Genomic DNA, 14,186 nt, shown 5'->3' with positions numbered 1-14,186 from the left:
TTTCCCCGTGACACACTGAGACTCAGCAAAGCACTATTGTGCCCACTCTCCAGACAGAAAAGAGCAGGGAGGTTTAGAGATTCCCCTGAGGTTATACAGTGAGAGCCAGAAACAGTCCCCAGTTCTTTAATTCTTTAATCACTCTTGGTCAGTTGTGGGCTTCACCTACCAGACTAGGCCCCAGTTAAAACTGTATCACTCTGCTCCTAAACCGGGTATTGAGTCACAACAAGATGCTGAGAGTCTCTCCAGCACTATTTGCACTATTCACATACTAGCGCTCTCTTACGGCTGCACCCAAGGGAAAACTTCAGGAGATGCAGCAGCCTGTGCTAAACAAAGTAGCTGAGGGTGAGAGGAAAAGCAGCAAGAATCAAAGGGAGGAAACCAGCTTAGAAGGTGCCCCCTCGTTTCTGACCAAAGAGACACTACTGGAACAAGGTACCCCCAGAAGCATTTGGGTCTCCCCCATCCCACAACCTCCCCCTCACTCTCCAAAAGGAAGAATAAGCGCCAAGAGACAGACCCCTCCTCGGCCAGCCCCAGGGACAGTTGACCAGAAGAAACCTCTCCAATCTGGGTCCTCGAAGATGTAGGGCAGGATACGCGTGAGGAGCCGGCAGCAGTTCAAGACAATTTGCCTCTCTTTCTCCGTGTGGCAGCCGCTCTCTGCTCCCTGCACCAGCTTCTCCACAGCCTGAGGGAAACAAAACCAAGGCAGGTAGCATTAGCCTGGAGACACATGAGCAAGAGCTGAGCAGGCCTGCTGTGCTGGTGACATCCCGACATAGAATTATAAGCTGTTTTCCCTGAGTTCAATAGTAAAGTCTCTGTGCTGCTGTTTGAAAAACTGCAGAAATAGGGTTAAGCATCTTAAATGGACCTTCTTGAATTTCTACTCTCCCACTGCAAGACTGCTCACATGCCAGGGTGTGCCATGCAGCTCATGTGTTGGGTCATGTGAGACAGAGGGCCACAGCACCGCAGGAGCATCCCTTTTCGTAGACTCCTTCCATGACACCAGACACCGCAAAGAGCAGATCAGATTAAGCAGCCGCGTCACATGCGTGAGACTCGGGCCAGGACCAAGGCAGCAGCCTCGCACTGCATGATGTGAGGCACCAGCAGGGGACTATTACATGGAAACACAAAACTCAACACATCCATACGTGCCGTCGTGATTACAGCAGGCACCTCTCCTGACTCGGCAGGTGGGAGCGAAGATGCTGCCTACGCGCATGGATAAGGGCTCCGGAAGAGCCTGTCAAGGCCCAGCTCCCTGCTGTACTGCAGCACAGGAAGGTGGCAGCCCAGGTTCCCCCAGCTCACCCTGCGAATAGGACTGTTGCCCTGGAAAGAGCTTCTGGGCTGAGTCTCTACAGTCCATCTGATCAATGCTGAAACTGCCAAGGGAGGCAATCACACAGCTTTTTTTTTTTTTTTTTTTTTTTTTAAATAACAGGGATGTGGGTCTCGCCAGACAGCAACCACAGCGCCAGGAGGCAGAGGCAGAAGTCTGTAACTGGACAAAAAAAAGAGACCCCCTTTCCCCCCGTACCTGCACCCGCTTCCTCTTAATCCCTGATCCTGAGGGGACAGAGGGGGAATGAAAGCTGAAACATTTACCAAGGATTTACCTTGCAGCTTTTTAATTCATGGTGCCACATGTCCCTGCTTATTTTCATAGCAGACTGTCTGGGTCACTGACTCTGCTAGTTTACGTCACTGTCTTAATGGGTATTTAAGTGCTGCTTGTGTACTCTCAGCCTGTCCATGTACTGCTCTGTGACTGCGCTTAAATATATTTTGGGGGCATGCTCATGACCCTGTACAGTGGAGATATAGACTGAGTCCCCAGAATGACTACAAATGACATTTCAGCCATGCTGTTGTGCTTTCCACAAACACGCAGCGCTGCTAAGTCCGGCACCATGCTGCACCTAGTGCAAGTCAGTGCCCTCAGCCTGGCAACAGCGCTGCAGGAATCTGCAGGCTTTTCTGCCCCGACATACCAAGATCTAGGGCTCCTGGATGAACAACCCTGCCATGACCAGCTCTCCCAACACATCTGTTTCCAAGAGGGTGAACAGCGCATATTTTAGTCTTGTTTTTGGGGGAAAGAGGACAGGTGGGTTTTTTTGTTGTTGTTGTTGTTGTTTTTTTTACAGTCAGTACAGGTCTCCGAGTCCTTCTCAGTTCCCAAGCTGCTGATGGCCAGAACCCAGCACTAGGGAAACACCACTTCATTTTTCTTCATTTTTATATTCTTCCTCAGGCATCCACTACAGGCATCTGTCTGAAGCAAGATATTTAGTCAGAGTGACCTTCAGTATGATTCAGCAGGGCCCTTTTGCATTTTGTAGAGCAGGAAAGAAAAACAGGACAGCAACAGCCATTTGAAAATTGCCAAATGCCATTCTGCATGTTTCCAACACTCCAAATTCAAGGCTGATCTTTGTACGACCCAAATCAAGACTTATCAACACCTGCACTTTCCCAGGCAGAGCAAGTCTCACCAGACTGTTCCCTCAGCAGCCTAAGCCATTGCTCAGCAGCTTGACAATTTGCCAGTTCTGGCAGAGTAGGAAATGCAAGTCAATGTCCCTTGCGCTCCACGAGGACATGGCAATACCAGAAGCAGCACCAGGGACATGCTGACATAACAAAAGAAGGAAGACAAGGCTTAAGACTCCCCCCAGTTTCATCCAGGGACTTTTACAGTGACAAATTCCACATCCCTCTGGGGTTTATGAGTTTGGAGGAGAACTGATACAGAATGAGGAGCAGTTAGATGCAGAAAGGGAAACAGAGGCACCACATACACACAGTCTTGGTACAAAGTTCCCTAAGCCTGAAGCAGTCAACGTTTCGGGCAGGATTCAAGGGTGCAGGGACAAGAAGAAAAAAGCTCTGAACTGAGCAAATGCCAGCTGTGGTCTGTGGTAAACCAAGAGAGGAAGGGCTGAGAGTTATCACAAGGAGACAGGGACAAGCCAGCACAGCGTCTGGCGGAAGGAAATAAGCTGTTATCTGCCACCACACTCAGCACCAATGTGCCGCTATCACCCAGCGGGCACGACTGCTAGCCAAGCAAGAAGCCAGGGCTTGGCAAACATGCCTGGAGTGCCAGTAGCCACCACAACCACCCCCAGCCTAACTCCACTTAGCTGAACATCTTAAAATTTCCAGTCCACACAAGAGGGCCTTAGGAGCCACAGGACTCCTGGTCCAGGGACAGCCCCCCTCCACGAGCACAGGACCAGGGAAGAGGGTGCCCTCCTTACCTTGTAACACAAAGTAGCCAAGTTTGAAGGTGATTCTTCTCTCACCGCTCGGATCTCTGCGGCTGGTACAAGGGCAAATACATCCTGCACTGAAGTGGCTGTATCTGCCCAGAACTGGTCCCAAAAGGCATCATCCGTTGCCTCCACAGGCTACAGAAAGACAAACAGCGGTTACAAACGCAGAGCTGCTGTTCTGTGAGGTCCAAACATCACAGCTCAGGCTCAGGCCTGGGCCACCCCAGCATCAGCAGAACATACAAGAGGGTAAATGAGAAAACACACTGGCACTGGTTTTATAGCTTGACCTCTCTGTTATCAGAGCCTTGGCTGATTCGACCACCCAAACTAAGCATTCCCTCTGCAGTGGAGGTGACCAGCAAGACATTTACGTGACAAGTTGCATCAGACTGGAACCCCCCAAGTCTTTCACAAAGTCAGGACACGCACAAGGCCGCCTGCTTGTCTGCAACCTAGGACACATGCGACAAGGTCTTTTCCGATGCACATGGGCCAGGCTGCTGTCACGCATCCTGTCACCTTCAGAGCATGCCAAGGATGCCCTGAGCTTGCGCTGGAGTTGCATCTGTTGTAACCAAAGCCTCAGGGAAGCAGTCAGGGATCTCTCACGTTTGGGCACAAACAGACACCCGGAACTGACAGACCCACTCCAGAGCACTTACTGTTGCAACAGAATTGATCTTGCAGAATCAAATATTTATGGGGAACTGGATTCAGTGCAGCTGGTCCCTGCCAAGGCTTTGCTCTTAAAAAAGCACTAAAAGTGCAAGTCAAAGGGGGAGATGGAAAGAGAAGGCTGAGATACCAAAAAAAGCAATTTCAGGCCCACAGCCCAAGAAGCCCATCCCCCTGTGTCTGGGAACTCGCCTCTCCCTGCTACTCTTGCTGGCTCTGCAGGTGCAGACGTCCTCCTCTCTCACCTGCACTACCATCTCCTTCCCACAGTGTGAGAACAAGTATTCTGTCACTCCCCCAGAGGTAAAAAAGCCAATACTGTTTCTTTTAGCAAGAAGGCATCTCTATTACACATCTCAGGCATCCAAAGCCAGGGAGCTCTGAACCGTCAGGAAAGACTTTTCAGCCAGCCTAAAACTGAGCATCACTCTTCCCATCTAAATGCTCATACTTGCCAAGAAATAGGCAGCACCCAAACACAGGCTGGGAGTGTTCATCCAGCCCAAGGGTCCTCCTAGAAGGGTGACAGGAGCCTTCCTGAGTATTTATGCCATGCAGTGTGAAAAAGGTGGGTCAACAAGTTCACTCAGAAGAAGAAAATGGAAGCGTTCCCAAAGGGATTTCCCTGGCCCTGCCGAGGCGTGCTCAGCTTGTCAAAACACCAGCCTGGCTGAACACCCCCAACTGCCGGGTCAAGACAAGAGGGAACCTCCTGCCGCTGACGTGCAACAGCTCAAAAGCAAACAACAGCTCTTGCCAACTGCGATAATCAGCACTGTGGGCAGGTCTGTCATGTCAGATGGGAAAGGGGCAAAAATATGAATGCGTGTTTAATTTAAACTGTTCCTGCCCACTCCCAACTCCGCTGCAGTAGGCAAAAAGCTCATCTAGCTCTGTGATATGTTTCTAAGCGCAGCCAAGACCCAGCTCCAGGGAGAAGAGCTCACTCACAGCTCTGGCACCAAGAAGCACTGGATTTCCCCCTCGGGAAGAGGAAACACCTGCTGAATTAACAGCCATAAGCTGCAAGCAGGCGATGTGTCACTATGACCCCAAGGCCAGAAAGTGAGAGGAGCAGGCGGGCTGCCCCCAAACTGGTATAGCTGGTTATTGCCCTACAGCTCGGTTCCTTAACGCTCCAGTGCTACGAGGCCGCATATCGCTTGTCCTCTTCTTTCCCACCATGCAACGAACAGCCCAAGCTACTCCCCAGTCCTTCAGCAAAAAGGAGAAAAACAGTGTTCAAGTATCTTCTTAAATACTGCTCTAGTGCCCAAACCCTCTTCATTTTATCACCTAACCTATGAAGCAAGTTCCCACCAGATCCCTTTTCAAGGGAAGAGGGACTTTTTCCAAAGGATCCAAGTGCACAGCTCCACATAGGGGATCTGTAGAAACAGCCAGGCACTTAAGAGCCTGATTTTCAGGGGAATTCAGCTCCCGCACGTGAGGGAGCTGTGCTTTTCCAGAACCTGAGCCAGAAGTAAACTTTCTTGCAAATCTAATCTTTAAGTACACTCCTCCAAAAGAGCCAAATATTTGGAAATCCAATCTATGTAACGCACAAAACATCCTACACTTCCTACACCACCTTTCAAATCGTATACCACAACCGCAAGGATAATTGCCACATGTACCTCCTGGCTGCCGGCCACAGCCGCTCCCACTGACAGCAGCGAACAGCAATTGCTGCTAATTGGAGATCATGCATAAATAATGGCTTCGCCCTCATCTGGAGGGGAAGGAGAAAGCCATTTCCCTCCAGCGTGCACAGATCCCTTTACCTGCCATTAGCACACAGCCTCTTCAGAGGTTGAACACCGCTGCTATTTTACACAAGGTAACACAACAGTTAAGATGGAGTGAAGAGCACTGTGTCCAACTAAAATTACATGGAGAGAAAGACATAACAGCGATTACCCAAGTTGCAATATTGGATCCTGCAGTTACGTTAACATCGTGCCTGCCATCTTAGCAAGCAGATTACACTGAAACATCAGTTCTTCCATTTTTAATAGCTGCAGCGAGTCAGTTCCTCATCCGACAGATGGTATCCCTTTTGTACAATCCCGGGACATGGATTCAGTACCGACTGAGTCACTCACATCCCTGCAGCCCCCGGATTTTAACTAATAATCTGGCATCATGCAGCTACTTGATCTACGTAACATTCATCTCCCTAATAGAACATCACTGGATTTTTTTATGCTGATTGTACTTGGCACACCAAGTCTTTAGGGAATCTAAATATCCATTTGCTCATGCTGAGCTCATCCAACACCCTGTACCTAGCTCACAGAGAAGGGAAGAGATCTAGAGTTTTGTTCACCTGTCATGGATATCTTCGCTATGAAACTTTACCAAGGTTTAGTTACAAGTGCTGGTACTGTACATGCTGCAGGAACGAATCCCACAGCACCGCAGCTAACTTCAGCCACGTGCACAGTGCTTTAGCAATAAGAACTTCACGAAGAGCTGAATCCTCATCAGCAATATTGTGAACTAGGGCCACTTCAGATCCTCTGGGTCAGCACAGATGTGTCCTCTCTTGGCGGCAGAGCTGCAACACACAGACAAGAGCCAGCCAGATACACCTCCAAAACACTGCACAGGAGCAGCTCTGCACCAGGGATGCGACGAGAACAAAGACTTCTTCGCTGCAGCAATAAGCAAGGGACCAGTAGCTCAGCTCTCCTCTGGAAACACAAGTGGGACATCTGGAGAGCAAAGAGAAGCTCCTGAGCTCCCATACACCCAGCTGGGGAAGCTGCTGAAGTTAGACACTAGCTGGCAGAGACAGACACGCTGCTGCCCAAACCAAGGTCTCCGCGCAGAAGGGAGGAGACAGCTAGCACAGCGTGGTTGCCAAGACCACAGCGGGCAGACTTGTGATGCGACACCTCAGAGGGGGCAAGGAAGGCAACTGTTTTTTTACCTACAGTTCACCTAGGCAACGTGTAAAGACCTCTGATTGTATGCTGACCGCACAGAGGCAGAACTGGTCCTGTCGAGTACCTCCAGTCATTACGTCCCCAAGGCTGTAAACTCCAGGTCTGGGGTTCTTTGAAACATGCCATACACACACACGCTGCAGGAATCAGAAAAGGAAGCCGGTTAGATTTCAAGCATCTCGCCAGTTACTGAGCAGAGAATCACAGCCCTGAACAAGCAATCCCTAGACAGGATACATCAAAGGAAACGGGAAAAGAGTTGAGCTGACAACGTCCTGTAAACAGGAAGAGGTCCCAAGGCACAGCCTGCTCCCCGAATTTGTTGCCATCCTCAACCAAAAACTAATATCACCTTCACTTTTTCCTTCAGACACAATCCCTCACAAACTCGGACAGGGTACGTATTTGCACCCTCCTCCCAACCAAGATCTCTCTGTACTTACACCAAATGCCTGTTCCCAGTAATCCGTCCAACAGGTCCCTACCCCAGGCTGATCTTAAACCACCTCTAAAGTTGCTGCAAACTGTCAGCAGAGAATCAAGGACGCAAGCAGTCACTAGTCTTGCTCACCGTGTTCACGCTTGGCTTCCAGCCAACACCCCAAACAAGCATCCTACCAGTCCAGATTGCAAAGCATTTGGGGCAGGGACTCTCCTTGTCCTGTCACCAGGCACCAGAGCAGGGCCTTAGCCCCCGACCAGGGTTTCTAGCCACACTACCACAGAAATTCAGATAATATGTAACAGCAGTGTGCTCCTTTCTACCCAAATGAGGCAGAACTATGGAGTGTAATGACCACAGAGTCGCTCATGCAGCACTTAATTGAGTTCTAGGAAATCCGGCAACTCTGTACGGCCAGCTGATTAGTTTGAGGCAATTCATGCACCTTTAACGACCTGTTTTGAAGCCACTATGCACAAGGAAAGTCTGAGGACAGATTTATTTAGAATGTTAATAAGTAGCAACATTTGATCCCCACTGCCAAGGCCAGCAGCTCCACACAGTTTTCAGAGTTTAGAAGTGAGCTTTTCTATAGGATCCTTGCAGTTAGCAAAGGAAAACCAAGGCAAGACTCCAAATGGGTCTTTTTTCGCCAGTTTTCTGCTCCCGCAGCAGGGATAGCATTGCACAGTGTTGAAAAGGGGAACTGGAAAATGGGATTTGTTGAAGTCTGGCAGGAAAAGTCTAGGATAAGAGTCAGCTGTGTAAAGTGTTGTCTTAAAAGCAAAGCTGTAACTAACAAGTTTGCTTTTGATCAAGCCAATAGACTTGAATACTTGAATCAAGCTTGAATACTTTCAAAAATAGGCTATTCAAGACTAGACAGAGATCAGTTTCTAAGATGCACTGTCACCATGCTCAAATTAACAACCTGTTGTGATACCGCAGCTGCGTAACAGGGAGCAAGAAAGGGCTGGAGTTTGTATCCCTGTTGTTTGATCCTTCCTGTCTCTTTAAAAGCAGAGGCACAGCTAGCATTAAACTGTAACAAGCTGGTTCACAAGATCAGGTATTTCATATCTTCCAATCAGTTGCTTGCTGAAATCATTGAATCACCAACTGACTGAGAAAAGAAAGCATATGTTTCCCTAGCAATTAATAGACTCTCAACTTCAGTTTCCTGCTCTGCCGATGACTTGGTGCCACACTCGCAGCCTGTGCTTCCCTTCACCCATTACACAGGCAGCATTTTCATGGGTATTTTGGGTGGGCACACACATTCGCAGTGGTAAAGCACACAAGGATCCTCAGAAAAAAGATGAGGTTGCTTTATTATTAAAAGGGCCTTATAAATTTAATTGTGATGTAATATACATATCATATAAAAATCTTCAACCCCACTTCTCCATGTGTGATTATCACTATACATCTGCAGCATATACAAATACCTTCTGTCAGCTGCTACCGCCATCTTTTATCACTGAAGTCATTTTGAAGCAATTTTTCATTTTTAATGCTGTTGCAGCTTCAGAGTTTCTCTCTTGCAACTAAAAATCAGTGAAGCTGTTTCATTCTTGTCCACACTCAGTTTGGCTTTCAAGTTCTGGGCTCCACTTATGCTGCAAGTACTGAAGTGCAATGTTCCTTACAGATTATTTTTTAATGTCCACATGGGAAAACTTGTGCTTTTAAATTGACAGAAGTCTGGAGATTTAAGAGATTATTTTTAAGAAAAACTAACTTCAGTGCTAACTCTGGACTTTCATCAGTGAGTGAACACTGCTTTCTGCTATACCACCTCTGACCATCAAAGCCTTTGGAAACACTGCACAGTGCATTGCTAAGCTCAGGGTTTCATGTTACCAATGATTTGATGAAAATCTATTTCTCCTGCAACCTGATGTCAGAGTAGGAGGCTGTAAAAGAGGAGACATGCTGCTGAGAAAGCAATGTGTATTTTGAGCACATCACTTTGGAGCGGGGATCTGACTCTACCCATTATTTCAGCTTGGTGTGAATCCAGGGACTCACGGGCTGGGAGGTTATGTGGAGATGGCTGCCAGTGGGAGCTCAGAAGGTTTCAGGGGAGTCCAGTCATGCATCCTGCACAAGCAAACACCAGTGCCCTGCTGAGGTATGTAAATATGGGAGCGCCAACACCCCACCCTTTTGCCACATGGCAGTTAGTCTCACCTAGACCACAAAGACCAGTCAAGAATGAAGCTTTTTCTCCTTCCTTTACGCGGGGCTCCAGCATGTTCTTTCACTGCATATGTCAATAAACCAGTTGGGGGGGGGGGGGGAAGGGGGCACTCTCTTTTCCTGCCTGGCAGCATGACGGATTGCCCCATGCTGAATTTTCTTTGTGAACAGCAGTCTTGAAAGATCCCTTTAGCTAACGGAGGCACTGAGAAACAGAGGCTTCATTCCCCCTCCCCATCTCATTTTATAAGCACATTTGCTAGTGGAGGAAGGAGAACCCAAAGTCGAAGGCACTCTGAACTATTCTGGCATCCAAAAGAGACTTTGGAAGAATCCCCTCTAACACTAATTTGTCTATGTCTCTTCTTGCCTAGGGACATCGTGGAACAACCACAATAGAATATTTTTAAAAAGTTCACAAAAGACATTCTTGAGGGATGTAGATACAACTGGTGCTGCTTTAGAAAGTATAAACATGATTTCTCAAAGGCTCTTCCAGCCCTACTTTCTATGATCCATTTCTCAGTCCAAGTCTTTGCCTCATGAGATTTCACAGGTTTTTCTCTCGTCACCCCTTACCCCTTTGCATTCATCCCTTTTCCTTCTGACCTCATCCTCCTACCATTACATCACTTTCTGTCATCCTCCCCAAGCTGTCTTAGTTGCTGCCGTTTCCTCACCACCAGAGGTGGCTCAGAACACGAGTTCTCCACTGTAGCGCCGAAGAACTTGAGACGTGGTTTCTCAGCAGAGCACAGCCACTCTGCCCCTTAGACAAGCAGCAGTCCACGCCACTTTGCTGCCAGTATGCTGCTCTTACTGGGCTCCCAGCCTAAGAGAAGAACTGAGCTGGTTCCCAGTATGAGAGAAAAACCTGTTAGGCCTCCAGACAAACACCTCCCTATCCATAATCCTCACCTCCTTTCATTTAACTCCTGTTCAGCCTGCAGAAATACAGCAATGCTTTCGCAGGTCACAGATGGGAACTGCTTCTGCTGCAAAAAGCTCTCTCCACAGCACGCTTGGCCAACATCCCTTTCAATCAACCGCCACCCAAGCACAGGGCAAGGCTCTCCCCCCCAGTTATTCAAAAAAAATACAGAAAAGGGGCATCCCCAAGCCTTGCGCCGATTTAAACCTCCACACGAACACGCCAGGAGCTCGGCACTGCCCTCGCCAAAGCAGAGCCTTGGTCTACAACGCACGGCCGCTGGCAGCAGCCAAGCGCAACGTGTCAGAGGAGAGCCAGCGGCGAGCCGTCGCGCAACACCCGGCGTGACGCCGTGCCTCCGGGAGCAGCCGGCACCCCGCGGCCCGAGCTTCGTCCAGCCGGCGCCGCGTTCGCTTCCCCCTCTCCCAGCGAGCGCAGCAGGCCTCGGCGGCCGAGCTCCGCCGCCCACGGGAACAGGTGGCCGCACTCAGCAGCTCGCAGCGTGGGGAAACCCAGAGCGCCGCCGGCCGCGGCCGAAACACCCGGGGAGCGCGAGGGCCCCTGCGCCGTGCCTGGCTGTCGCCTCCGTCTCCACCGCCCGGGCCAGGCGCGGCGGCCACCCCGCGCGCCCCCAGGCCTCCACGCTCCCCTGTGCCCCCAGCGCTGCGTGTGTGTGTGGGGGGGGGGGGGGCAAATAATAAAGATAAGGAATATAGCGAAGGTGTCGCCGGGGCCGGGCTGTGGGGGACAGCAGGCCGGCAGCCCCGGGGAGGGGGGGCCCCGCGGCCAGGCGAGGCCGCGCCTCAGGGCGGCTCCCGACATGGCGCCCCCCCGCCCGCCCCGACATGGCGGCCCTCACCTGGGTCTTGGTGGTGAGCTGGATCACCGCCTTCCTGAAGTTGAGCTTGGAGTCGGCGCTGCCCATGGCGCGGCGGGCTGCGGCCGGGCAGCCGCGGCGGCAGGGCCGGCCCCTCGCGGCGCTTTATGGCGCCGCCGCCTCCTCCCCCGCCGCGGCCGGCGCTGCCGCCATCCCCCCTTCCCCGCGCCGGCGGCTCTCCCTCCCCTGCCGCCTGTCAAACCCGGCCTCGCAGGTGCCGCCCCGGCCCTCCCTCATCCCTTCCTCCTCCTCCTCCTCCTCCCCCCCCCGGCGGCGGCTCCTCCTCTCGCAGCCCGGCTCCCAGCCCTCCTTCCTCGGCCACCGCCCGCGCCTCTCCCCCTTCGCCTCCCCGCGCACCTTCCTCCTCCTCCTCCCTGTCTCCTCCCTCGCTCGCTCCCTCCTTCCCCGCTCGCTCCCCCCAGCCTCCCCGCCTTTGCCGTCGCTCCCTCTGCATCCCGCCTGCCAGCCCTTCGCCCCTTCCCTCGCCTGCCTCCGGCACCTCCCTCCATCGCCCCTTTCCACCCGCGCCTCCTTCCCCTTCGCCCTTCCCTCGGGGTCCCCCCCGCCGCACACGGCTCCGCTTCCTCTCCTGGCTTCCCTCTCCCGCCAGGATCCATGGCAGAGCACGGATTTTGCGCGTTCACCCTCTTCCGCTGGCCCTTCCTCAACAGCCGCCCTCCCCGCCGGCCTAGGCTTCCCCCCCCGCCGCCCCCTTCCCCCCCCGCCAGCCCCTTTCTTCCCGCTTCTCCCCTCGTTTCCCCCCCAGCGGCTTTTGTCTCGCGTCACCTAGGCCCCTCGCTTAGCTGAGCCGCACGAGCCTCCCGACAGTGCCACGCAGCCACCGCTTCTCCTCGGCGGTGGTGGCACGGCCTCGCACCGAGCCCACGGGCCCAGCGGGACGTGGGAGAGGAGGGCCAGCTCCGACTGCAGCCCAGCACTGCTCCCAAAAGGGCTGCGGGCTTGTAATAAATACCCTCTACAGCGCCTTGCAACGAGCTCTTTGCATGTGGTGGCCCATTAACCCTAATGAAATTCCACCCACCTGCAAGGAGAGCGTGTTTTATAACCCCAGGGACCAGGGATTCGGTGTTTGGCCCATACTGAACATCTCAAAGCAGCTGCTAGAGGCGGCTGGGTGTTGCCTTTAAAGCTATTGTCCGTGTTTTCTGCACTGAGCAGCTCTGTGAGCTGCAGACAGGTCTCTTCAGTGTCACTGAATTACATTTCACACGCTCAGCTCTCCAAATTGCATTTCCTCGAAGGAAATGAGGTAATTCTGATCATTCTGCAAAGAAACCAGTGTGTTGGCTCCCCCACTGGGGCAGATTGTGGGAATCCTCCTTTGCTGGCCTATAGCCTGTACAGTAATCACCTGTGCTTGATTATCTCAAGGTGGCAGGTCAGATCTGAGACATTCTTGTAAAATCTACAGGAAAAGTTATTTTTGCAAAATCCTATATCATCTGACTTTTGCTGCCAAACAACTATGACTTTGCATCTGGGAGTTCATTCATTTGGTATGGCTATGCTGTACAGATGAATGATGATAACTTATAGCTAGGAACAGAATACTTTTCACAGACAATTATATTTCACAGTTAAGATTTTCCCATTTCTATATTAAAAATGCTCAGAAAAAAGACCTTGGAGTCATATAGAGATGGCTTTCTCCGAAACATGCTAAAAGTGCTTCGTTAACTCTGCTGAGTTACAAATGCTGGCTTAAAAGAGACTCCTCGATGCTGGTCTGCACCTCCATTAAGGCAAAATACTTTCAAGGTAGTCATTGAATTTTGGGAGTACATGGATAAGGATAGAGAGGTCTATGATGAGACCAGAGGAATCACCTAAAATTCCTCTGGTTTTCCCTGCATCATTTCCCTCCTGTGTCGCTGTACACAAGAGCTGACTCCCAGCATTTGCTTTAATCATTCATGGGCTCTTTGCTGCCTGTCACTGCTGGATTGGCCAGAGTTTTCTGACACAGATCGCTTCTTTTCTGGATGCACAGTCTGCTGCTCTTGCGTAAACATCTTATATTGCCTTTTCTGTAGGCAGCAATACAGAGTAATGCAATCAAATATAGATCTAGGGAGTTTCATCACACAGCAGGCAAAAAATTTTCTAAACCCACTTTCACAAGTTACTTTGTACCTTAGAGTGTCTCACGGATTCCAGGGTTAACAAGGACAAATATACCCCTTTGGACCAAATTCCACACTAGCAAACATGAGCAAATCCACTTTCACTAATTCTTATTCCCTTGGACTGAGAAGCAACTACCAAAATCCCAAGCCTTTTCTGAACCTGCCTGTATATAACAGACACAATTCCTCCAATTCCTCCTCCAAACTCTACAAATCCTCATTTCCCTCAGTTTTAAGCTCCTTCCATCCTTCAGAAAAACAAAAAACAAACAAACAAAAAAAAAACCACAAGAGCTTGTGTTCAAACCTAAGAGAGAAGCTAGTATCAGAAGCAGTGATTTCTCATTAGGGTGCAAATGTAGAGGCCAAGGAAGAGCTCGAGAAGAGACACCACCAAGGTGATGCTCTGGGGTGGTTTATGCGGGGTTCACCTTTTAAACCCACACCTAGAGAGGTTAGGAAAAAAACCTCAACTTGAGGAGCAACGCGTCCAAACAGGCCAAGGCAGGGAAGCAACAACCTCCCCACTGAAGGATCCCAAGAAGAAGAGGCTACTGGTTGCCCAGACTCCCTGAGAAGGCCACGGCAAGGCCAGGACACCCTCTGCATCCCAACACGAGTCCTCTTCCCGGCTGCCTTCCCTGGGGGCAGAGATGCAG

General features: G+C 50.9%; 1 protein-coding gene across 1 annotated transcript in view; it reads right to left on the bottom strand.

Annotated features, from left to right (window-relative positions):
* Positions 1-11,464, bottom strand: part of HID1 (HID1 domain containing) — a 31,257-nt gene extending 19,793 nt beyond the window's left edge. Inside the window, exons 1-3 of the mRNA XM_067308139.1 lie at positions 11,363-11,464; positions 3,285-3,434; positions 527-697 (exon numbers count right to left, since the gene is read on the bottom strand). Coding sequence (XP_067164240.1) covers positions 527-697; positions 3,285-3,434; positions 11,363-11,428 — 387 coding nt within the window. The 5' untranslated portion in view covers positions 11,429-11,464. The remainder of the gene's footprint in view (positions 1-526; positions 698-3,284; positions 3,435-11,362) is intronic.
* Positions 11,465-14,186: the final 2,722 nt, after the last annotated feature.

The sequence above is a fragment of the Apteryx mantelli genome, chromosome 19 (genome assembly GCF_036417845.1).
Source record: "Apteryx mantelli isolate bAptMan1 chromosome 19, bAptMan1.hap1, whole genome shotgun sequence".
NCBI lineage: Eukaryota > Metazoa > Chordata > Aves > Apterygiformes > Apterygidae > Apteryx > Apteryx mantelli.
Note: the sequence above shows the minus strand (reverse complement) of the source record. Positions and strands in the feature narration are given on the sequence as shown.